Here is a 25,056-nt window from a genome sequence, read left to right as displayed (position 1 = left end):
TATCTAACTTACTTATTATCTGTTGCCCACATATGAAATAAGCTCCATGAGGTCAGAGACTTGGTCGGTCTTGTTCACAGATGAAGCCTCAGCATCTATAACAATATCTGACACAAAGCATATGCTCAGTATATATCTGTAGAAGAAATAAAAGATGGGGAAGAGGGAAATCTTTACACATGGGCCAGAATCATACCAAAACCCAATGTAACAAGTGAAATGGCATTTGGGCCAACTGGTGCTGAGACCAAGTCAAGTCCCAAGAGATGTTATGTGCAGTTCCTACTTCCTACTATTTGTTTTCCCATTGCTTTGATATTTTGCCTGATGAAGTCTCCTTTCTTTTGCCTCTGAAGAAAAAAAAATTGACCTAGCTATAGTAAGGAGCTCCCCCTGGTGGAAGCAGCTCCATTAAAGCAATGGCAAAGAAAATCATAGAAAACAGGCTTTAAGTTACAAAGGAGATCGCTGGAGACAAAGGAGTGACTCCAGCATTTCACAGGAAAAGTCCTTACTAGAAACAAGAGAAACTAAAGATTAGATTCAAGGTACATGGGGGAACTTATCAACTTATTTTACTGCTGAACTTCTTTTGCATCTGATGATGAGAAAGAAAATATTTAAAGTCGAACAACCTAAGTACCCTTCCCTCAAGGAATTTAAAATCTGGTAGAGGAGGTAAGTCATGAATACAAATAAGTACAGGGGCTTCCCTGGTGGTCCAGTGGTTAAGACTCCACGATTCTACTACAGGAGGCACAGGTTCAATCCCTGGTTGGGGAACTAAGATCCCACATGCCACTCAGCCAAAACAAACAAACAAACAAAATAAACAAATAAGTACAAAGCAATGAGTATAACTGTGAAAGAGTGAATGGGGGCTAAATGAAAGGAATAAACTAAGAGCTATGACTTACCTAGGAAAAAGGATTACTTTAGGCTGAGTAAATCCAGGAAGACAACTTGGAGGAGGTGGTTCTTGAGCTGAGCCTTGAAAAACAGACGAATTTTTATTGAGCGTAAATGTAGGGAAGGGCACATCATGTGGAAACCCAAGTTGACCAACAGGACCCTGTAAAGGTCACAATTTGAGTGACAACACAGAATTCAAACTTTTTCTTAAAAAGAGCAGAGAGGGATTCTCAAGAGAAAACTCCTTGGCAGAGGTAGACACAGCAGGTAACCAAAGAAAGCTCCTTTCCTTGTTTTTCCTTGGGTGAGAGGAACACTATTAAAAACTATAGAGGAAAAAAAAGATAAAATACAATCTCCATGATAAATGGTCCAGCTTCCATGCTAGAGGATTTAGAATCCACAAAACCAATGAAAAAGCCCATATAGACATGCAGGGTCTATTCTGTTCTATATTTTATCTGAAGGTAATGTGCAGAGAACATCCTTTTCAAATGAGGCTGGTCTCCCTTCTATTCCCTCCTGTGCAATGTCCTTCCTGTGGAGACGCCAAAATGCGTGCTGAATCCATCCACCCCTCTCAATTTCCACTGCCATCCCCCTAGTCTGAGCCACCATCATCTCTCCCCTGGTCTAGTGCCACAGTCTCCTGACTGGTCCCCCCACTTATACTCTGGCCCCTCTGTAAGCCACGCTGCACACGGCAGTCAGATCACCTAGGGATATTTGGGGGTGAGGTTAATAACTCATGTTTCATTTTCTTTTTTTTAAATTTATTTTTATTTATTTATTATTTATTTATTTGGCTGTGCCGGGTCTTAGTTGTGGCATGTGGCATCTTCATTGCTGCGTGTGGGATCTGTAGTTGAGGCATGCGAACTCTTAGTTGTGGCATGTGGGATCTAGTTCCCTGACCAGGGATCAAACCCGGGCCCCCTGCATTGGGAGCACGGAGTCTTAGCCACTGGACCACCAGGGAAGTCCCTCATGCTTCATTTTCAACTTTTCATTTTGGAAGTACAGACAGTGAAAAAAGTGGCAAAATAGCACAAAGAATTCTCATATACCCTTCACTCAGATTCTCCAAATGTTAACATCTTCCATAACCACAGTGCAATATTATAAATCAGGAAATTAACATTCATACAACACTATAACCTAATCAACAGACTATTTGATTTTCTCCAATTGCCCCAACAATGTCCTTTTTCTAGTCTAGGATCACACCTGTCTCCTTCAGCTCCTTTAATCTGGCATAGTTCACTAGTCTTTTTTTTTTTTTTTTTTGGTCTTTCATTACCATGACACTTTTGAAAAATACTGACTGGTTTCAATTTTGGGTTTGTCTGATGGTTCCTCGTGACTCAATTTAGATTATTTGTTTTGGCAAGAATACTACAGATGTGATGTTGTGTCCTTCTCAGTGCATCCTACCAAGAGGCACATGGTATCAGTTTGTTCCACAACTATTGATCTTAACTCTGATCATTTGGTTAATGTGGTGTCTGCCAGGTTTCTCCCCAGTGAAGTTACTATTTTGCCCTTCGTAACGAATAAGCATTTTGTGGGGAGATACTTTGAGACTATAAACATGTATACTGTTTTTCATCATACTTTTGTCCATTTTGTGGAGAAAAGGGAAACCTCTTGTGCTGTTGAGTGGGATTGTAAACTGGTGCAGCCACTATGGAAACAGTATGGAGGTGCCTAAAAAATTAAAAATAGAACTGCCATATGATCCAGCAATTTCACTTCTGGGTATTTATGTGAAGAAAACAAAAACTCTAATTTGAAAAGATATATGCACGCCCATGTTCACTACAGCATTTACAATAGCCAAGATATGGAAGCAATCTAAGTGTCCATCGACAGATGAATGGATAAAGAAGATGTGGTGTATACACACACAGACACACACACACACACACACACACTGGAGTATTACTCAGCCATAAAAAAGAATGAAGTTCTGCCATTTGCAGCAACGTGGATGGACCTAGAGAATATTATGCTAAGTGAAATAAGTCTGACAGAGAAAGACAAATACTGTATGATCTCACTTACATGTAGAATCTAATAAACAAAACGAAAACAGACTCACAGATACAGAAAGCAAACAGGTAGTTACCAAAGGGCAGGAGGGTGGTGGGAGCAAAATAGGAGAAGGGAATAAAGAGGAACAAGCTTCCGGTTATAAAATAAATAAGTCACAGAGATGTAATATACAGCATAAGGAATATGGCCCATAACATGTAATAACTTTGTATGGGGACAGATAGTTACTAGACTTATCATGGTGATCATTTCATAATGTATGCAAATGCCAGATCACTCTACGGTACAACTGAAACTAACATAATATTGCATGTCAACTATATTTCAATTAAAAAAAAAGAATTCCAATCTTGTAAGTAACTTAGAGTCATGTGAAATTGGGAATACTAACACACGCTAATAAAGCTCAGAAGAGAATGAAGTTTATAAATTACAACATCAATTTATTAATTTAACTGTAAAGTGGGCATTCTCTCCCCACAGGCTTGCCTACTAAGACAGTTTTCTGGTGAGCCTAGAACAAGGATCCACAAACTTTTCCTTTTAAAGGGCCAGATGGTAAATTTTTTTGATTTTGTGGGTCATATACTCACATCTGTCACAATTACTCAACTCTGCCATTGCGGGGTAAAAGCAATGATAGACAATAAGTAAACAAAGAAGTATGGCTGTGTTCCAACAAGACTTTATTTACAACAATAGACGTCAGGGTTTATAGATCCCTGGCCTAAAATAAGAATAAGAGGAGTAGTAGTTACATGATTCAAATGCTTGATCACATCAGGCTTTTGTAGCCTGATGTGTCCATCAATGGAGGAGATAAACCTGTCTCTGCTATCAGATTAGACACGCTGCTTAGCTGGACACTGCCAACGTCTGCCTCTCTAGTCCTCCTTTTTTAATGCCAGCCACCCTACAAAAATCCCACCCCATCCTAAAGCCTTGAGTATACGAAAGCTCTACTTACCAGTAAAACTCTAAGGGAAGTGCCAGCAGGTTCAGTGTACATTCTGCAGCTATTTCACGGAGAAAGCCTTGATCCTTTGTTACCTTCGGGGTGGGGCGGGAGGAAGAGCACCCTCCATTCTTACTTGTGTTCCCCTAGAAAAAAAGTGACAGATTTGGCAATATTAATACTTATAAGAGGCACTAGCATGTAAGCTCCATGAAGAGAGAGATTACTTTTTAAATTAGAAAGAATCTCTTATTTTTACAAAAGCAGTGTATGTTTGTTCATTGTGGAAAATTAGAAAACAAAAATAGAAACATTACATTTCTACCACCCAGAAATTACCACCGTTAACAGCTTAGTATACATCCTTCCAGATCTTTTTCTAAGTATATATAATATGTATATGTACTTTCTACCAAAATGAGGTAATGCATGTGCATAATGCTTTTTCTCAATTAACGACCTCCACCATTCCACGTTAAGGAGTTTTCATCTCATCTAAGACCCATCCATATTCATATCCACTTACTTTTCCCCAAAATGTCCTATAAAGCTAGTCTGTTCAAATTAAGACCCAATCTCAGACCACACATTGCAAGCTAAGTCTCTTTTCATTTAGAACAGTATCCTTTTTTCAGGACAGGAATTTTGTTTCCCAATGTATCCTCAATGCCTTTAACAGTTCTCGGTACACAGGAGTAGATCAAATATTTGCGTAATTAAGTAATTAATAAAAAACTTAGGAGATGGGGGGCTTTCACCCTCGAGCTTATCTCATCCACCCACCACCCTTTATCTTCACTTTATAGATAATAAAAATCAAGGCCAGAGAAGTAAAGTGACTTCCCAAGGTCACCCAGCAAGTACATGGCAATTTCTCGGTTTCTTCTGTTAAACCAGGAGTAGGCAAACTTTTTCTGTGAAGGTCAGATAGTAAACATTTTAGGCCATATGGGCCAAGAAGCAAAATCGAGGATATTATGTAGGTACTTATATAATGACAGAAAAAAATTTCCATAAATTCTTTACTGATGAAACCCAAAATATAATAATAATTGATTATACGGTTTTGTAATACAGGTCTACTAATGAAAAAATGGAATTGAAGAATAATATTTTGTTTTATTGTGGTTGAAACTTAGTGTTCCCTATCATCAAACTGATTGTAAATGTTCATCTGAAAAAACATTCTTAGCTGCCAGGTCATAGTGTGCCAACCTCTGTCCTATACTATGCTGCTTGTCTGTGATTTGGCTTTTTCTTTGAAAGTTTGAATGAAAATAACATTCTTCCTAATTGACAGTTGTAATTGGATTCTGGCTTATTGAAGTTATATGGTACGAAAATACCAATGAGGAAAACAACTCCTTGGCTGCTCCTTTACAATGTATATCTTGTCTTACTTCAGTTATTCCGGTACCTAACTGTTGGTAATGCCTGTCTTCTTTCATTTAAATGGTAAGGTAGGTTGCACTGTGACTGTGGCTTTCACGATTAACCATGTGTTAATATTAAATGGGGCTGGGACTTCCCTGGTGGCGCAGTGGTTAAGAATCCGCCTGCCAATGCAGGGGACACGGGTTTGGGCCCTGGTCCGGGAAGACCCCACATGCCACGGAGCAACTAAGCCCGTGCGTCACAACTACTGAGCCTGTGCTCTAGAGCCCGCGAGCCACAACTGCTGAAGCCCGCGCACCTAGAGCCCGTGCTCCACAACAAGAGAAGCCACCGCAATGAGAAGCCCGTGCACTGCAACGAAGAGCAGCCCCCGCTCGCTGCAACTGGAGAAAGCCCGCGTGCAGCAATGAAGACCCAACGCAGCCAAAAATAAATAAACAAATAAATAAATAAATAAATATATTAAATGGGGCTGACCAATTGAGAAATCACTGCAAGTGAGGATGGTGATTGTTCGGCCTGTGTTGGGGCTGATAATTTTTCTTCTAAAATAAAAATATGCTTGCTATTTAAAGATATAGAGGTAAATATCCAAAAAGTTAAAAGAACAGAAACTGATTGGTTTGGGGGAAGCAGGGAATGGGGAGGAAAGCTGGGGACTCCTCTTTTTAAAAATAGCCAACCTTGTAGAAGTATTTGACTTTTTAAAACTATGTACATGTGTAATTTTGATAAAAATACACAAAAGAAAACCAAGGTACATTAAAGCGCCTTCTAGAAAAGGCTTTTTTAATACTTTCCTGTACACAAAAACAAACTCAAAATGGCTTAAAGTCTTAAATATAAGATATGACACCATAAGCTCCTAGAAGAGAACATAGGCAAAACATTTTCTGACATAAATCATAGCAATGTTTTCTTAATTCAGTCTCCCAAGGCAAAAGAAATAAAAGCAAAAACAAACAAATGGGATCTAATCAAACTTACAAGCTTTTGCACAGCAAAGGAAACCATAACAAAACAAAAAAGACAATCTACGGACTGGGAGAAAATATTTGCAAACAAAGGTTTAATTTCCAAAATACACAAGCAGCTCATACAACTCAGTATCAAAAAAACAATCAACCCAATCAAAAAAATGGGCAGAAGACCTAAATAGACATTTCTCCAAAGAAGACATACAGATGGCAAACAGGCACATGAAAAGCTGCTCCACATCGCTAATTATCAGAGAAACACAAATCAAAACTACAAAGAGGTATCACCTCACACCGGTCAGAATGGCCATCATCAAAAAATCTACAAATAATAAATGCTGGAGAGGGTGTAGAGAAAAGGGAACCCTCTTGCACTGTTGGTGGGAATGTAAATTGGTGCAGCCACTATGGAGAACAGTATGGAGGTTCCTTAAAAAACTAAAAATAGAATTACCATATGACCCAGTAATCCCACTCCTGGGCATATACCCAGAGAAAACCATATTTCAGAAAGACACATGCACCCCAATGTTCATTGCAGCACTATTTACAATAGCCAGGTCATGGAAGCAACCTAAACGCCCATCAACAGACAAATGGATAAAGAAGATGTGGTACATATACACGATGGAATATTACTCAGCCATAAGAAAGAATGAAACATTGCCATTTGCAGCAACATGGATGGACCTAGAGAATACCATACTAAGTGAAGTAAGTCAAACAGGGAAAGACAAATATTACATGATATCACATATATGAAATCTAAAAAAAATGATACAAATGATACAAAACAGAAACAGACTCACAGACATAGAAAACAAACTTATGGCTACCAAAGGGGAAAGGGGGGGAGGGATAAATTAGGAGTTTGGGATTAACAGATACATACTACTACCTATAAAATAGATAAACAACAAGGACTTACTGTATAGGACAGGGAACTATATTCAATATCTTGTAATAACCTATATTGGAAAAGAATTTGAAAAATATATAACTGAATCACCTTGCTGTACACCTGAAACTAACATAATATTGTAAATCAACTATACTTCAATTTAGAAAAGAATACTTTCCTCCATCCTCCCCCCCAGACTAGGTTAGGTGTCCCTCGTCTCTGCTCCCCATAGCATCCCTTGCTCAGCTCCATCAGAACACTTAATACACTGTACTGTAATTATCTGTATCTCTACCTGTCTCCCTTAAGGAACTGTATATGAGCTCCTTGCAAGGAGGGACCATGTATCATTCATTTCAGCTCCTAGATTAAAATATTAAAATAGGTATTCATTAAAGTGAAGTGAAACTAGCTAAATACCACTCAGTCAGGCAAATTAACATCACAATGAGATGCCAAACAAAAAGACAAAACAAGTGTTGGTGAGTATGTGGAGAAATTGGAACCTTCATACATTTACCGACGGGAATATTAAATGGTGCAGCCACTTTAGAAAACAGTCTGGAAATTCCTAAAGAAGTTCAACATGCAGTCACCTTATGACCCAGAAGTCCCACTCCTAGACCAGGGAACAAGTGAACATGGTCCTTGCCCTTTCCAGTGCAGAGACAGAGAATGAACCCAAGCTTATAGGGCAGTGTGTTAAGTGTTATGACAGAGGTCTGCTAAGGGCACTACGGCAGCACCCGAGCAGGGCAGTGAAATCAAGAGAATTGAAAACATATGTCCTCACAAATGTTCACAATAGGATTACCCATGATAACCAAAAAGTGGAAATAAATGTCCATCAACCGATAGATGGATAAACAAATGCGGTATACCCATTCCATGGAATGTTATTCTGCCGTAAAAAGCAATGAGGTACTGATACATGCTACAGCATGGATGAACCTGGAAAACATCATGCTAAGTGAAAGAAGCCATTCACAAAAGACCACATATTGTATGATTCCATTCACATGAACTGTTCAGAAAAAGCAACTATAGAGACAGAGGGCGGTTACATGGTTGCTTAGGACTAGAGGTAGGAGGAGAGATTAACTACAAATAGTCTTTTGGGAATTTGGGGAGGGGTGATAAAAATGCTCTAAAACTGGATTCTGGTGATGGTTACACAACTCCATAAGTTTAGTAAAAACAAGTGTACACGTAAAATGAGTGAATTTAATGGTATGCAAAGTATAAGGCTCTTTTTTTAAAAAAATCCCTCAATTACATTATTTAGTTTCTCTCTAAATTAACTTTTTTCCTCCATGACAAGACCTGGTAAGAATTGTGGTAAATGAAGTTTCTGAGGCATTTATGTCGGTTGGGGTTTGGGGTTGTGCTGACAGAAACATCAAAGTCAGCCTCTCTGAATATTGCGTGATGAGGTGTACAATGCGTTTCCGGTTGGGTGATCCCAGTGTGTAATGTGGACAATCCGTGGTCTGCCAGTTTAAGTGTGAGTGTGCCAGGCCCCTACTCCAAGCAATAAACTGTAGTCAGGTAACAAATTCACTTCTTGCAACTCTCAAGCCTTGTTCACAACCAGGTGAATTGTTCCATTACAGCATATCTGTGAAAATGTTAGTGGTTTTTGTTTGTGTGTTTGGGGTTTTTTTTGGCAATTTGGTCAGTGCTTACTAGGCAAGGATGTCCTGCCAGAACAGCTGATAGATACTAACTCCACCCCTCCAGACCCGCCCCCTGGGATACTCTAAAGGAAAGCACACCTATCTAAGGGCGATGGGGGAGGTGCCAGGGGGTGGAACAGCACCTCTCCGAGCTAGGGGAAATGCTAGGACCGAGTCCCTCCTTCTTTGCGTTGCGGAACGGGCAAAAACTGCTACAAAGTCAGGGTGAGGTGTCTCCTCCCAGGGCCTCCTGGTGCCCGGGAAACTCACGCGTCTGCTTGTCAGGGTCGCCAAGAGGTTACAGATAACTGCGCCCAGACCTCAGCCGCTTTCGCCGCTACAGTCCCACCGTGTGGTCCGCGCACAGCGAAAGAAGGCGATGGAGGAAGGCAAGCGGCCTGAGCAGGCTTGCAGCCGTCCCGAGTTCCAAGCCGCGGTCCCCTACGACCCAGCGCTCGGCTCCCTGACCACGTGGCCGCCACCCCTCCCCGCACGCGCGATTATGTCGTGGCGCCCCCTGGTAGCCGGAAGCGGGCAAAACCGGCGCTGTTGTCACCAGCTGGTCGGAGCATGCGTGGACTGGCGAGTGGCTTCCGGTCCGCGGGGCAGCCCAAGCAGAGGCTTAGGCGTCTGCGGCGGAAATGGCCGCGCCGCTGGCCGAGGGCGAAGCGGCGATGCCGAGGGGAGCTGACCCAGATCCAAAGTGGAGTAGGTGGAGGCGGCCTCCACCCCTTCCTCCTTTCTCCCCAAAGGGAGGAGGACCCCAAACAGGACAGAATGGTCAAATAATTATCTCAAACCTGGATGCCAGCTCCCTTCTGCAAAAACGGAACAGAATAAGGCATTTTTGTTGAAGATGGTTTTTGTTGACGTTCCGAAAAAAATGCATTTGTAGCCGCATCGCTGTGAGCTAATTATTACCTCCCTGAGCCTCAGTTTCCTCCTCTTATAAAATAGGGATAATAATAGTACCAACTTCACAAGGTGTTTGTGAGGATTAAATAAAATAATCCACCCAAAGGGTTTACCAGACTGTTAAAGCTAGCTATTTAGTTTGTTTCTCAGGATAAGAGTAGGTATTATCTTCCCTCGGGATTCAGAGAAACGAAAGAATTTTGACACTACCAAATAAACGCATACCTAAGGTGAATTAGTCATAAAAGTGTTTTGTATATGAGAAAACAGTCCATCCCCACACTCAGCCTGGACACTGAGAAGCGAAACCACGCCATACTATGTACATAAATGTGTCTTGCCAGTCCACTGTCTTCGTTGGCATTACTTTTCCAGGACTCCTCTGTCCAGGCAAATAGTTTCTTCACTACAGCAACGTCCCCAAAGATCCATCAACTCTTCAATGGAAAGCAGCAACAGTTTGCTCTCTGAAATTCTTGAAGTCCCTCTCCTCAAAATCCTCCCCTTGCAGCTTCCCTCAGTCCCAGACTGTTGGTATCATGATCCTTACCCAGTCCTAATCAAGCCCCAGAGTTGAAAGACCCTCTGCCTTAAACCATGCTTTCATTTCTCAATAAATTCTGCCCTTTCTTTCCTCCCTGAAACACTGGCAAAGCTTTGTGAGGTGAGGGTTCTCCCTTACAGAGGTAAGCGATAAATTCAGCATTGTCATACCAACAGGTGCATTGGTGATATTTGGGGAGCCAGCACTTGACGGTTTTGAAGTCCCCACTGGCATCCAGTGCCCCTGAGACCTCAGCACCACAGCTCAAGACCTTCAACTTGGAAAAATGTGCTCCTCCCGCCTCTTGGGCCTCCAGCTTGGGGCTCTCTGACCACAATGGTAAGGTACGTAGGTTTCACATTGGTCAGCGCTCTGATCCCTTTGAGCTCCCAGTTGCTGAGGATACTAGTCCTACAGCCTACACATGACCCCCTGTGAGAAGCCTGACCCCGCGGATTATAGGGCCCTCCTCTGTGTTCTGACTGTCCCCTGACTCACCCCTGCCGTGGCTCTCACCACTCTTGTTTTATTCCAATGAGCTACTGCACTTAATAGTAAGCCAAGTGGGGCAGAGGATCCCTGCATTGTAATTGTGAGGTCCAGCCTGTGATGTGGCTGGGGCCTGGGTGATTTTATGATAATGTCTTCCTCTACATCCACCACGCTCACCCACCATCCTCTAGCTGAGCTTCAGTTCTCTCCTTTCATTTGTATCTTCTAATGGTAAAAAGAGTTTTATCATTTTCTTTTCCTAAGCCTTTCAGATTTTACATTAACGTCCCTCATTTTATTTTCAGAAACGTTTCCACCAATTCTTTTGCTTTGTCTATGAAAATAATCATACTTACTACAATTAATGATCATTATTTGTCAGCCAGTAACAGCACAGTGTTTATTTCTTGTATTTTTTTGGGGGGTATGTTTTTATATTTGCTCAGGCTTTACCACCCCCTTACTTCTCTTTTTGCCAATCTTTATTTTCTACTTTTGAAATTATTGCACTTATTAACAGAAAAAGAACAAAATTTACTCAATAAATTGTGCATATATCTACACTCACAAAGTTAGAAAAAGGATTTAAAAGAAAGATGCCACAATGTTCAGTATTCACCTATGGTTTATTTTTTCTTCCTGTATACTTTTATGGCTATTTAAATATTAACCATGTAAAATCTTTTGTATAGTTTTGTGACATTCTAAATACTCTACTTTTATAACAACTCTAAAATTATTTAGTGAATAAAATAGTTTTACCAAGCATTCTGGCAGACAGAGAAGGAAAAAGTTTATGTGTCATTTCTTGAGTTTCAGAGATCAGTGATACTAAAGACATTCTATTTTCAATTATGTTTCCCTGAGCTAAATTAGATCTTGGTCCATTCAGGATATTTAAAATCAACCTCCATCATGTTCCCTCTAGTAAAATTTAAGTTCTTTTACTTACAGATTTTCAAACAGCTTTAACCTGTGCTTGATGAACAGGAAATTGATCAGATGTTCATATCTTCCTGGTACCCCTGCCCCAATAACTGATCTTCCACTGTGATACAGTTTTTCTCATTAATGTCAACACTTCTACTTCAGATATATGATGGAAAGTTCATAGGCTTTGGTGCCAGACTTACCATCTGTTTACTGGCATATAACACCTTAATCCTGTTGCTGTCTCTTACTGAGACCCATTTATTGCCTCTAAAATGGGGTTAATAATTCTTACTATATCATTGACATGTTCAACACATAGCGAATGAAAATAATATTCATTATTTTACTCTTTTTTTACATCTTAGGTTATTTATTTATTATGCATGCAAGTCTTACATATTTTTATTGAAGTATAGTTGATTTACAATATTGTGTTAGTTTCAAGTGTACAGCAAAGTGACTCAGTTATATATATATTTTTCAGATTATTTTCCATTATAGGTTATCACAAGATGTTGAATATAGTTCCCTGTGTTACACAGTAAATCCTTGTTGCTTATCTATTTTATGTACAGTAGTTTGTATCTGTTGATCCCATATTCCTAATTTATTCCTCCCCCCTCCCTTTCCCCTTTGGTAACCATAAGTTTGTTTTTTATGTCGGTGAGTCTGTTTCCATTTTGTAAATAAGTACTATTTGTACTATTTTTTAGATTCCACATATAAGTGATATCATGTAGTATTTCTCTTTGTCTGACTTCACTTCGTATGATATTCTCTAGGTCCATCCATGTTGCTGCAAATGGCAATATTTCATTCTTTTTTATGGCTGAGTAATATCCCATTGTATGTGTATATATATACCACATCTTCTTAAATCAATCATCTGTTAATGGGCACTTGGGTTGTTTCCATGTCTTGACTATTGTAAACAGTACTACTATAAACATTGGGGTGCATGTATCTTTTTGAATTAAAGTTTTCCTCTTTTCTGGATACATGCCCAGGAGTGGGATTGCTGGATCATATGGTAGCTCTATTTTTAGTTTTTTAAGGAACGTCCATACTGTTTTCCATAGTGGCTGCACCACATAATTATTATTCTTAATTATCCTTTAATAAAAGGGAAAGAGCAAACACTACCCAAAGCATTCATATTTTACAGGGCAGTTATCTTTAATATTTACAAATGCACATGGAGTGATTGGGACTTTCAAACACCTAAACCTCAGGTCTGATGATGTGACATGTATGTAGCCACAAAGAAACCTGTCCCTCACTTTCTGCCATGCTAGGAGCGAATGGTCCAACTAATAAGTGACAGCCTGGGAGAGTGAGAAGCAAGCAATTGATCTAGGAAGTCTCCCAGGTTTCTGATCTCAACTAGATGGATGGTGGTTCAGCAGTGTACACTGTTCTCTCCTTGACTGACTCCCCTCCAGTAAAATTTGTTCCAGGAAAGGAGCAATAATAAAGGCTGCCATTAGCTGAGTGCCTACTGTGTGACAGGCACTTTATTCATTCCAGCCACAAACATTTATTGAGATCTGGCTTATGTTCCAGGCAGTGTTCTAGGAGCTGAGGATACACCAGTGAACTAAGCAGACTAAAATGTTTATAGTCTAGTGAGGAGAGGCAGGAATAAACAATTAACATAATAAATCAGTAAATTATGTAGTATGCTAGAAGAGAGGCATGTGATGGGCAAACAGAGCAGGGAAAGGGAAATGAGAATGCTGGTCGAGGTGTGCAGTTCTATTTTTTTTTTAATTGAATTATAGTTGATTTACAGTGTTGTGTTAATTTCTGCTGTACAGCAAAGTGATTCAGTTATATACAATTCTTTTTTATATATTCTTTTCCATTATGGTTTATCATAGGATACTAAATATAGTTCTCTGTGCTATACAGTAGGATCTTGTTGTTGATCCATTCCATATACAATAGCTTACATCTGCTAACCCCAACCTCCCACTCCATCCCTCCCCAAACCCCTCCCCCTTGGCAACCACCAGTCTGTTCTCTATGTCCATGAGTCTGTTTCTGTTTCGTAGATAGGTTCATTTGTGTCATATTTTAGGTTCCACATATAAGTGATATCATATGCTATTTGTCTTTCTCTTTCTGACTTACTTCACTTAGTATGATAATCTCTAGTTGCATCCCTGTTGTTTCAAATGGCAATATTTCATTCTTTTTTATGACTGAGTAATATTTCACTGTATATATATACCACATCTTCTTTATCCATTCATCATCATGTCGATGGACATTTAGGTTGTTTCCATGTCTTGGCTATTGGATTAGAGTTTTGTCTGGATATATGCCCAGGAGTGGGATTGCTGGATCTTATGGTAATTCTATTTTTAGTTTTCTGAGGAAGCTTCATACTGTTTTCCATAGTGGCTGTACCAACTTACATTCCCACCAACAATGTAGGAGGGTTCCCTTTTCGCCACACTCTCTCCAGCATTTGTTATTTGTAGAGTTTTTAATTATGACCATTCTGAGTGGTGTGAGGTGGTACCTCGTTGTAGTTTTCGTTTGCATTTCTCTAATAATTAGTGATGTTGAGCATCTTTTCATGTGCCTATTGGCCATTTGTATTTTTTCTTTGGAGAAATGTCTATTTAGGTCTTCTGCCCATTTTTTGTTTGTTATTTTGTTTTTGTTGAGTTGTATGAGCTGTTTGTATACTTTGGAAATTAAGCCCTTGTCGGTTGCATCATTTGCAAATATTTTTTCCCATTCTGTAGGTTGTCTTTTTGTTTTGCTTATGGTTTCCTTTGCTGTGCAGAGCTTGTAAGTTTGATTAGGTCCCATTTGTTTATTTTTGTTTTTATTTCTATTGCCTTGGGAGGGTGACCTAAGAAAACATTGGTACGATTTATGTCAGAGAATGTTTTGCCTATGATCTCCTCTAGGAGTTTTATGGTGTCATGTCTTATGCTGTCTTTAAGCCATTTTGAGTGTATTTTTGTGTATGATGAGAGGGTGTGTTCTAACTTCATTGATTTACATGTGGCTCTCCAGCTTTCCCAACACCACTTGCTGAAGAGACTGTCTTTTTCCCATTGTATATTCTTGCCTCCTTTGTCAAAAGGTTAATTGACATAGGCGTGTGGGTTTATTTCTGAGCTCTCTATTCTGTTCCATTGATCCATATGTCTGTTTTTGTGCCAGTACCACAGTGTTTTGATTACTGTAGCTTTGTAGTATTGTCTGACATCTGGGAGGGTTATGCCTCCTGCTTTGTTCTTCTTCTTCAGGATTGCTTTGGCAATTCTGGGTCTTTTGTGGTTCCATATAAATTTTAGGATTATTTGTTCTACTTCTGTGAAGAATGTCATGGGTAATTTTATAGGGATTGCATTAAATCTGTAGATTGCTTTGTGTAGTATGGCCATTTTAACAATATTCATTCTTCCAGTCCAAGAGCATGGGATATCTTTCCATTTCTTTGAATCATCTTCAGTTTCCTTTATTAATGTTTTATAGTTCTCAACGTATGTCTTTCACCTCCTTGGTCAGGTTTATTCCTAAGTATTTTATTTTGGGGGGTGCAGGTGTGCAGTTTTTTTTTGTTTTTTTTTAAATTTATTTATTTATTTTTGGCTGTGTTGGGTCTTCGTTTCTGTGCGAGGGCTTCCTCTAGTTGTGGTGAGCGGGGTCCACTCTTCATCACGGTGCACGGGCCTCTCACCATCGTGGCCTCTCTTGTTGTGGAGCACAGGCTCCAGACGCACAGGCTCAGTAGCTGTGGCTCACGGGCCCAGTTGCTCCGCGGCATGTGGGATCCTCCCAGACCAGGGCTCGAGCCCGTGTCCCCTGCATTGGCAGGCGGATTCCCAACCGCTGAGCCACCAGGGAAGCCCAGGTGTGCAGTTTTAAATGGGCTGTTCAGGAGGAGGTACCATCTGAGCAAATACTTGAACATGGTGGGGAGTCAAGGCACAGGGATATCTAGAGGAAGAGTTACAATAGCCAGGGCAAATACGTGAGGTGAGAGTGTGCCTGGATTCTGTACCAAGGTATTGAAAACTCCCTGTGCTCTGCACAGGGGTTATAAGCCTCCTGGGGAGGACAGATAATTAGACAAGAAGTTACAATGAAAAGTACTACCTAAGCTGTAAGGAATGACCTTTAGTGGAGTCAGAGAAAGCTGTCCCGAGGGAGTGCCAGGGGAGATGATACTAGAAATTTGACAAGAGTTTTGCCAGATGAAGGGGAGGACCACGCTGATAGACACAGCACATTGGGAGTCACAGATAACACAGAAGCCCTGGTGGACCGGTGGTCTTCTAAGCCCTTTTCTAGAGGGGCCACTCTTCATTTGTCTGGTTAGGCCCAATGATCTGAAAGCACTTCCAGAGTTTTAAAAGCATAGCATTCCATTCCAAGTGTGGAGCCTAATTTATTCAGCCAAACTTTACTCCTGGTCTTTCAAGTTGTTTCCAGTTTTCCACTGTTACAAAAAAATTGAAAAGCTACAATAAACATCTTTGTTCATAAGAATGTTTACACTTGTTCAGTTACTTTCTTAGCCTCAATTTCAGGAAGTTAAACAGCTGGTTTCAGGGTTTTCACATTCAACCTTTGATACATTTTCCCCTTGGCCTTGTAGAAAGAATGTGTCAATTCTCAGTCCTGCCAGCAGTGTGGGAGAGAGCCTCTTGCCCATGTCCTCACCAACAATTTGTTATTTTTAGTATCTTATCCCAGAAATTGGATACAAAAATAAGTATGAGGAGAAGATGGTTTCAGGCTCTGAGATGGAAGTTTCCTAAAATGATAATTTTTTCTGCCTTGTTCAGTAAAAGAAATGAGACCAAGGCCATCCTACTATGCTTAGGTTGTGAGTATGACAATTCAGAAATCCATACCCAGGATGCAGCCAATAGAATGATCAGATGTCTTGTACCCGTTACCTTAGGAATGACTTTACAGCACAATGGTAAAAACTACAGTCTCTGGGGAGGGGCAAATCTGATGTTCAGTTCCAGCTCCAACTTTTACTAGCTGTCTGATCTTAGGCGAGGTCCTATAACCATGTGTGCGTCAACGTCCTGGTCTGTAAAGTGGGGATGGTGAGCGTGGTACATATCTGAGAAAGCAGTTGTGAGAGGCCATGATAAACTGTGACCTCTGATCTGAGATGAGATGCTGCAGCTGGAGACCCATACACCCTGTCAGGATGCGGTGGGAGACCCAGCCCCACTCCCTCTGCCCCCTTTTATCCTGTCCCTGAGATCCCTGGTAGTGACAGGATTGGGGGGTTATCTGGATCGTAAAGGACTCCTGAGACCTCAGTCATGTCTCCTTCCAGCCACGCACTAGGGAGCCTGTGTGACCCTCTGAGATCAGCTCCCCTGACCCCTAGCTCCCATCTGCTGCTCAGGGGAGTTGTTTGAGTTGGGGAAGACTTGGCTGGTCCTGACCTATCTAAAAGGATAGGAGTGCCTCTGACATGTGGGGGAAGGAGACCTCCTCTGGGGACACGCAAAACTAGGAGAAATCCACCTCAGCATTCAGTAAGTGTTCCCTTATCATCCCATCATCAATCATCATCATCATCATCATCATCATCATTACCACCATCATCACCATCACTAAACACTCAGGCATTTCTGAATCCACTCTTGTGCCTGTCAGGGGCCAGGTTCGGCGTAGCTCCTGGAGCCCAACTGTCATGGTGTCAGATTAACACTGAATAAGCACTGCCTGCGTAGCATGGACTGCATTGAATTTTCCCCGTCCTTCCTTCTGTAGCAGAATAATGCATTCTAGCCGAGTAATCATAGCTACCATTTCTTGAGAGCCTACAATGGACCAGCCCTATGCTAATCACTCATACACTGGGCACCTGGGGAAAACAGGTCTTATTATCCTGAATTTACAAACATCAGTTTCCTCATACTTCATATGCAGATAATAACACCTACATCGTAGGGTGCTGTGAACACAGGAGAGCTAAGACGTGTAAGAAGCATAGCCTTCTCACCTGGGAGAGTGACCTCTGGCTCCACCACTAACTAGCTGCATGCCCCTAGGCAAGTTTCTTAACTTTGCAGAGTGTTTCCTCATCTGAAACATGTGCTAATAGTAATACCTATTTTATGGAGTTGATATGAGGATTAAAGGAGCTAATGCGTTTAAAGGACTTGGTACAGGGTGCCTGGCATTCAATAAGCTCTTAATAAATCACAGTTGTAATGATTTTGATTTTGATTACTATTATGGAAGGATCAGGAAGAAGAAGAAGATTCAGCAAAGGAGACTGAGAACTGGGCACCAAGAAGGTCAGGGAGGGGGGAACCATGAGAGAGGGGTATCATGGAAACCAAGGGGAAAGAGTGCCAGGAAGGAGAGAGACATAACGCAGAAGGGTACTGGGAGGCCAGTTTCTTCTGACAAGACAAAAGGGTGATTTTCATCTCTTAGCGACCAATGAGAAATGAAGGCAGAAAGGAAGAAAAGAAGCCTATAGTTTGAAATGAAGCCTTTTTTAGGCTAACCCCATTAGTCTGATCTGAATGCCCAGGTCTTGGTTCCATGTCTCCTAATTAGGGAGAATACATATTTCTTGAGTAAAGAAAAAGCCAGTGTCACACAAAGTGAAAAAAGAAATGTCAGATTACATCAGGTTGGCGAAATAAAAACTTAGACAATCTCAAATTCATACAATAGAGAGGAGGATGGAGGAGGGAAGAAAAGGGGGGTGAATCACAGAACAAATGTTCAAAGCAGTGGTCTATACTGAACTCCCAAGCTAACTCCAGTGAAAAGGAGGGTAGTGAAATGGGCAGAATTTATTTATCTATCATTTCAGGTTTCTCTTCTACCTGGTGCCAGAAAGAAATTATGGCAACATAAAGGGGGTCTTTGGGCAAATATTCAACAAGTGTTTATAAAGTAAAATTAAGAAAAGACGAGCAGAAAGGGAGAGGTATGAGGAATTAAGGGTTAAAAATCTATGTGAGTTGGGAAATGGTGGTGGTCCCTGTGGCTTTGGGGGCCTGAGTGGAGCTGCCTCTTGCCTGAAGGTGATGGGGGGGGGTCCTCTTTGGCTCTGGAGAGATGGAGGTGGCTACCAAGGTCCCAGAGGTGCCATGGATGGATGCAAGGAGAGGGCCTCTGGAGTCTGCACTCCTGGCCGGTTCTCAGCTAAAGGGTCCGAGGCAGAGAGGCCCTCCCGGTCTCCCTCTGGCCAGGAGGGTTAAGGAGGCTGAGGCTTAAGGCAAACCTGGGATGCTAGGGGTGGGGGAGGAGTAATGGCAGAGCTAGGGAGGCTGAGCCTCCACCCCCCTGCACCGAGAGAGAGTGTGTGGCAGTGTGGGGGGGGGGGGCGGGGGGGTGTCTTTCAAGGCAGGTTCAAGGCGTGGCAGCCCAGGGAAGGCTGCACTGGCTTCTTACAGCGCCTGGCATCTCCCCCTCCCTCCTCCCTCAACTGCTACCATAATTAGAAGCCCACTGCCTCTCCCTGGGCGCCTCAACCTGTGCCATTCCTGGTACACACGGCCCAGAGTTCTGTATGAAACCCTGGAATCTGTGACTCCCACCGGGCTTCCTGCCCCCGTCAGTCTCCATGTGAGTGTCCCTGGGCATCGGGCCCTCAGCCGCTCTCCTCTTACTCTGTGCTTAGCCCCTGACACACCATCTCCCGCTGCTGCGTGCGCTGTCCTCTCGGCTCTATGGAGCACCGATTTCCTGCAGGACAGCTGCTTCAGGTCCCCAGGTGTGCGCGTTCGTTTCGCTCCACCCCCTGGCTTAAATGCAGTCATCCCCACCACCACCCACCCCAGCCCTGTCCTGCTCACAGAGGTAGGAACTTACACACCTACAAGAAGCATAGGGACCCTCAGGGTCTGAGGTCAGATACGTCCTCTTTTACCACCCTCCAATATGAGATCAGGAGAGGGGACAGGGCAGGTTCCTGGGAAGGTTCTCCACGCCCCCCAACCCCGTCCCGCCTCTCCAGGCCATGAATGCCCACCACTCCACTAAAATAGTGTGGAGGGCTTCCAGGCTTTCTGATCCCCGTGTTCCTTCATGCGTCCTGGCAACTGGATTGCTTTTCGCTCCTCCCCAGCTATTCTCAGTTCCTGGGTTGAGTGGGGTTAGGCATGGAGTCCTCGGGCTGCCCGTGTCCTCAGGGCGCTGTCAGGAGCTGAGCCTCCTGGTGCTGGGCTCCCTTTCCTTAACTGGGGAGTGGGGAGAGGGCCATGTCAGCCCCCAGGAGAGGTTCCCGGTTGTGACCAGGATGTGGTGAAGCAGCGGCAGCAGCGATCTCAGAAATCCACCCAGAGGAGGGAGAGCTGCCCCTCCCCGAAGCGGTCAGGAACGGAGCCCCTGGGATCCTGATTTTGGGCTATTACTTCAGCACCAGACTCCCCCGCTGTCAGAATCTTCTGGATACATTAGAGAAGAAAGCATTAGCGTGTTGTCAGCTAGTGGGTGCCATAGTTTGGCTCTGTGACCTAAGGGACAGGTCAGTTGTGGTAAAGGGGCTCTGTCCATTTACCTTCGGGGAATATGTCAGCCCACTTCTTCTTCCTTTTTCCTCATCTGCAAAGGGAAGTTAATAAAAACTCCACCTCAGGGTATAACCCCACCGTTTATAGCTTTTTACTGTATTTTTCTTATTCCTTTTTCCTTTACTTCTTCCTAAAATAATATCAGAGACATTAAGATAGATGCTGATATATATTTATTGACATAGAAAGAAGCCTACAACATATATTATTTGGTGAAAAAATACACTTTAGAACAGCACTTATATTTGATCACTTTTATCTATACATATATCTATCTGGGTACATAGGTATAGGGAACTATCTAGAAGGACATTCATCACAGGGTTGACAATGGTTATATAAGGGTTGGAGGGTTTGGGGTTACTTGTACTTTTTGTACTTCCCTTTATTGTTTTAATATTTAACAATGAATTATACCAGTTTCACAAAGAGAATAAAGCCATCAAGGAAAGGGGCACACACAGAAGGTAGACCCTTGGGCAGCAGGGGATTGGAAGCAAGGACGGAGGTCAGGCCATCTCCCTCCACTGTGCTAATATTCAAGACCCTTTGTCTTCCATCCCAAAAGAAAGCCACCTTGTGGATTAATTCATGCAGTTAGAACCACCACCCGCCATTTTTCCCATTGCTGCACTCTGTATATAGGTTAGGGTTCATTTAAAGCTGGGGACTAGCACCTCACTGTGGCTCAGAAGGGTCACTGGGTTCACCAGGGGCCTCTCTTGACCCCTCCTCCTCGGTATGTGTCAGCTCCTGCAGGGTGATAATCAGGTTCTCAAACATCTGGGCCTTGTTGCTCTCATTGTCACAGGTTTCCTTTGAGTGGCCCTCCTCTCCACAGTACGAACAGCGGATTGTGTATTTTCGCTTCCTGGTTCTACGCATATCCCCAGGACCATCATTCTTATACCCAGAACCCCCGCTGGTACAAGGAGATTGAGCCCGGGAATTGTTGGGGGAATCAACGACTAGCACTTGATTCCGAGGTCTGGCCCTGCGTCTGGGGGGAGGAGAACTCGAGAATGAAAGTGGAGGGTCCTGAGACTCCACCAGGATCACATCCTCATCTGAGTCATCATCGGGGGTATCATCTATCTCTATCACGTTGCAGTCGGCATTACGGATCACTACAGGTGGGGAGCCCCCAAATGCCACTGGGCTAGTTGCCCTCTCCACCATTGACTCAGATCTCTTGGCCCGCTTCCGTTTAATAAAAGTGTCATCCCAATCCTCTTCCTCCCTTATCATTCTGATTAACTCCAGAAAACTGGGGAGACGCTCCTGCTCATTTGCATACATCCTGAGAAGATTCTTCAGCCTGAAGCGCAGGTCCCCATTCAGCTCAGCCCCTAAAAGGAGCTGGTGCAGGCGACTCTGGTTTGCATCTTTCTGAGCTATGATCCCTGCCTGAATAGCGTTCTGGAGCTGCACCTCTAAACGGATCACGTAAAGGGAGGCTTTCTCCCCTTGTGCCTGCAGAGTGTTAAAAAATCTACCATGAGCGGTCACACTGCTTTCAGACTCCCCAAACACCAATTTCATGGCGTGCAAGAAATCTGCCACACTTAGATTGGGGTTGGCCGCCTGCAGCAAACGCATGACCTCCCGCGCGGGGCCCCTCAGGGTTTTCATCAAGCGCTTGAGCTTTTCCTCCTCAGACATATTCCAATCTGGTAGGACCCCATTGACTTGGGTCAGCCAGTTTTCAAAGGTTTCTTCCCCCTGGGCTGGCACCACCCTCCCCGAGAACAACTTCATGTTTCTCTCTGCCAAGTTGGCCATTAAAGGACCAAGACTTCTCTCCAGGGACCTTAGCATAGAATGGGCCCAAGGCGGCAAGGGTGCGTTCTGCCGCCGGCTGTTACCCACGCGCGCAATGATGCTAGCCATGACGGACGATGACCGCGTTTCTGAATGTAACAAGATGCTCAGGCTTTTTAGAAGAGCCTAATCTGCAGGCGTGCTGGGGGGCTCTGCCTTCCTCTTATCTCAGTAGGAACTGTAAAAAAAGAAAACAAAACAAAAGGCGGGAGGAAGAGTTCATAAGGGACCGGCTGCAGCTGTATTCTCTCCCTTCCTGAATATCCTGCAGTACATTTTATATCTGCCCACTGCCCTAAAAATATCCTCCAGAAGACTGGCAATTACAACCTCACGGAGCCAGCCGGTGTCTCCGGGTTAGCAGGGTGCTTTTTACAGCCTCATCCATCCCCTCCCGCCAGTCCTTCAAGAGGGACGGCAACTGTTGCTTCTAATTCTAAGTGTAATAGTGTATGGAGCTGATATTGGGCTCTCAAAATAGAGCACAGCGGTCACAGATTTGTGGGAATAAATAAGATCTCATTAACCTCTTGGTCTCCGGTCTCAACCACACCCCTTTCTTAAAGTCCCCTCTCCCCCGCCCCATTATTTTTCAGATTCTTACAGGAGCTCAGGAGCAAGCGCGCGCCTTTATTTCACTTCCAGTTTCTGCAACCGGTGGCCTCCGTGAGAAAGCTCGCCTCTGGGGTACGGTCGATCGCTGTCCACCGGGGGTCGCCGATCCGGGACCTTAGAGCGTCAAGACTGCGCCGCCGCAGAGGGCAGGGCAGGGCAGGGAGGGAAGGGTCAGAAGCAGCCGCATCCCTCATCCCGCTCCCTCCCACCCCGCGCCCGCCCCCTCCCCCGCCCCTCCCCCTCCCCTCCCCCCCCTCCTCCTCCGGCAGCCTCCGTAGTACCCAGACGGAAAATTCCTTCTCCCACCTCTGAATAACAAGCCAAAGCAAGCCCCCCGCCCATTACATTTCCCCCGGGAAATCGTGCCCTACCAGCTCTGCAATCAGCCGTACAGAATTCAAGTTCGGATTCGGCTTTGGTCGCCTGCCACTGAGAAAGGGAATAGGAGTTGGACGCTCACACCCACGTATTCCTCCCCCAGGAAGGGATGAGGAGATGCAAAAGGATTAAAGGCAGACACTTTGCGATTCTCCCCCCAATACTAACGCGCCCCTTGCCACTTCCCCCCGAAAACGCCCCCCCTCTCAATCCCGGCGAATCCTACCCATTCAGCAGCAGCCAGTGGAACCCCACCTTCTCCCTCAGCGCAGCCGGGCCGCGGGAGTGCTCCTCCCCCTGCCGCACAGTCCTCGATTCCCAAACGGGGAGCCGCCCAGTCCTGGTAGGGCTTCCCCTCCTCTCTCCTCGCGGGGCAATCGCGCCCCCTTCCTTTACCTGTGTTCGGCTGGTGGGCAGCGGGCGCTCCGGCGTTGACAGCTGTGATCCCGCCTTCAGTCTCCGCGGCCCTGCAGGGGGAGAGGACAGGCGCCTCCTCGGCCGCTGAGCGACCCAGGACCGCCCGACGGAGCTGCTTCGCACGGCCACCCAGCGAGTGGTAGCCGAGTCGAGGCAGCACGGTTCCCACGGCAGCCGCGGCTGCTTTTATCCTCTGCCCCCCGAGACAAAAGAGCGTGACGAGCTGGCAGACGGGGCCAATCAATGGAGCGCGGGGGCGGACTCCCCGCGCCGCCTCGGGCAGGATGCAAATGTGCGCCGGCGGCCGAGGGGCGGGGGGCGGTGACCAGCAGGTCCCCGGGAAGTCAAGCGCAGCTTGGTTGCGGGGACTGGAGGAGTTTTCGAGTCTTCCCCTCTCCCTCTCGTCCTCGCCTCAACCCTGGGCCTTGAAGGCAGGTGCATTAAACATGAGGCGGAATGGAAATCAAATAAGCAATAAAAGTTCTTCACAAAAAAAAAAAAAAAAAAAGTTCTTCACCTTCGTAGAGGGGGAGTGGAGAAAAGAAAAGAGCGTTAGCGCTTTCTTTGTGCAAACAGCTCGCACAGACTTTTTTTTTTTTTTTTTTTTTACTGTGAAGGAGGTGGCAGTACCACGTCCATTTAACAGTGAGGGGACTTGGGCACTCAGGCTCTTAACCAATACTCACTAAAGTATGCGTGCAAGGCTGGCTGCCTCAATCATTTTGGGGCGCTTGTTGGAAATGCAGATTCTGGGCCCGGCCTCTGGGAGATTCTGACTGACGAGGGCTAGAGCTGGGGGTGGGATTTTGTATTTTTAACCAGCACTGTAATTGATTCTGAGGTGTCAAGAGGATGGTGGATAATAGACCTGCCTCCAGCGTATCTGTTCACAGCATACCTATGGTGAAATGCAACGCCAGGGCAGATGTTCCTCCTGGAGTCCATGATCTTCCTGAAATTGTATACAAAGATTTTGGACTCTGAAGGAGGCTGAATAATGTCCACCCAAACATATCAAGTCCTAATCCCTGGAACCTGTAAATGTTACCTTATAAAGTAAAAGAGTTTTTGCAGGTGCGGTTAAAGTAAGAATCTTGATGTGGCGGAGATTATCCGGGATCATCTGAGCGGGCCCCAAAACTGACCACAAGTGTTCTTATAAGAGAGAGAGGAAGAGAGAGGGCTGATGCACACAGAGTAGGAGAATGTGACGTGAAGACTGAGGCGGACATTGGGGTGGTGTGGTCACAAGCAAAGGAATGCTGGCAGCCACCAAAAACTGGAAGAGGCAAGGAAGAGAGTACAGCTCTGCCCAGAGACACTGATGTTGAACTTCTGGCCTCCAGAACTATGAAAGAATAAATTTCTCTTTTTTTAAACCACCAAGTTTGTGGTGATTAATTACAGCAGCCATAGGCAACTAATACAGACTCTGTATTTTGCCGAGTCCATAGCTTTGTAGATATTTTTTAAATATTTATTTATTTATTTTGGTTGCGCCAGGTCTCAGTTGCAGCAGGCAGACTCTTAGTTGCG

At 44.0% G+C, this 25,056-nt stretch overlaps 1 protein-coding gene and 1 long non-coding RNA gene across 7 annotated transcripts in view; both read right to left on the bottom strand.

Annotated features, from left to right (window-relative positions):
• LOC103008444 (uncharacterized) overlaps positions 1–9,345 on the bottom strand; it is an 86,689-nt gene extending 77,344 nt beyond the window's left edge. For 3 of the 5 annotated variants that reach the window (XR_450642.2, XR_009006760.1, XR_450641.2), the window contains exons 1-4: positions 9,142–9,345; positions 3,935–4,068; positions 918–990; positions 13–136 (exon numbers count right to left, since the gene is read on the bottom strand). This is a non-coding gene — a long non-coding RNA (uncharacterized LOC103008444). Of the gene's footprint in view, positions 1–12; positions 137–917; positions 1,073–3,934; positions 4,069–9,141 lie in introns of all 5 variants that reach the window. The other 2 variants (XR_009006761.1, XR_450643.2) reach the window with 2 other exon arrangements.
• Positions 9,346–20,457: 11,112 nt separating this feature from the next.
• On the bottom strand, positions 20,458–23,712 carry ZCCHC12 (zinc finger CCHC-type containing 12). Of its 2 annotated transcripts, none has more exons than XM_057538240.1 (4): positions 23,500–23,712; positions 23,097–23,154; positions 22,715–22,854; positions 20,458–22,288 (listed from the first exon to the last, which is right to left on the bottom strand). In XM_057538240.1, the coding sequence occupies exon 4, from the start codon at positions 22,177–22,179 to the stop codon at positions 20,968–20,970; it is 1,212 nt and encodes a 403-aa protein (XP_057394223.1). In that variant the 5' UTR covers positions 22,180–22,288; positions 22,715–22,854; positions 23,097–23,154; positions 23,500–23,712; the 3' UTR covers positions 20,458–20,967. The 2 variants fall into 2 exon arrangements, with proteins under 2 accessions (XP_057394223.1, XP_057394224.1); XM_057538241.1 differs by lacking the exon at positions 23,500–23,712 and adding an exon at positions 23,330–23,488.
• Positions 23,713–25,056: the final 1,344 nt, after the last annotated feature.

Source organism: Balaenoptera acutorostrata, chromosome X (assembly GCF_949987535.1).
Source record: "Balaenoptera acutorostrata chromosome X, mBalAcu1.1, whole genome shotgun sequence".
Taxonomy (NCBI): domain Eukaryota; kingdom Metazoa; phylum Chordata; class Mammalia; order Artiodactyla; family Balaenopteridae; genus Balaenoptera; species Balaenoptera acutorostrata.
This window is presented reverse-complemented; position numbering and strand designations above follow the sequence as displayed.

Coding starts and splice junctions, on each gene's coding strand:
- ZCCHC12 (XM_057538240.1), bottom strand. CDS start 22,179: ATGGCTAGCATCATTGCGCGCGTGGGTAACAGCCGGCGGCAGAACGCA.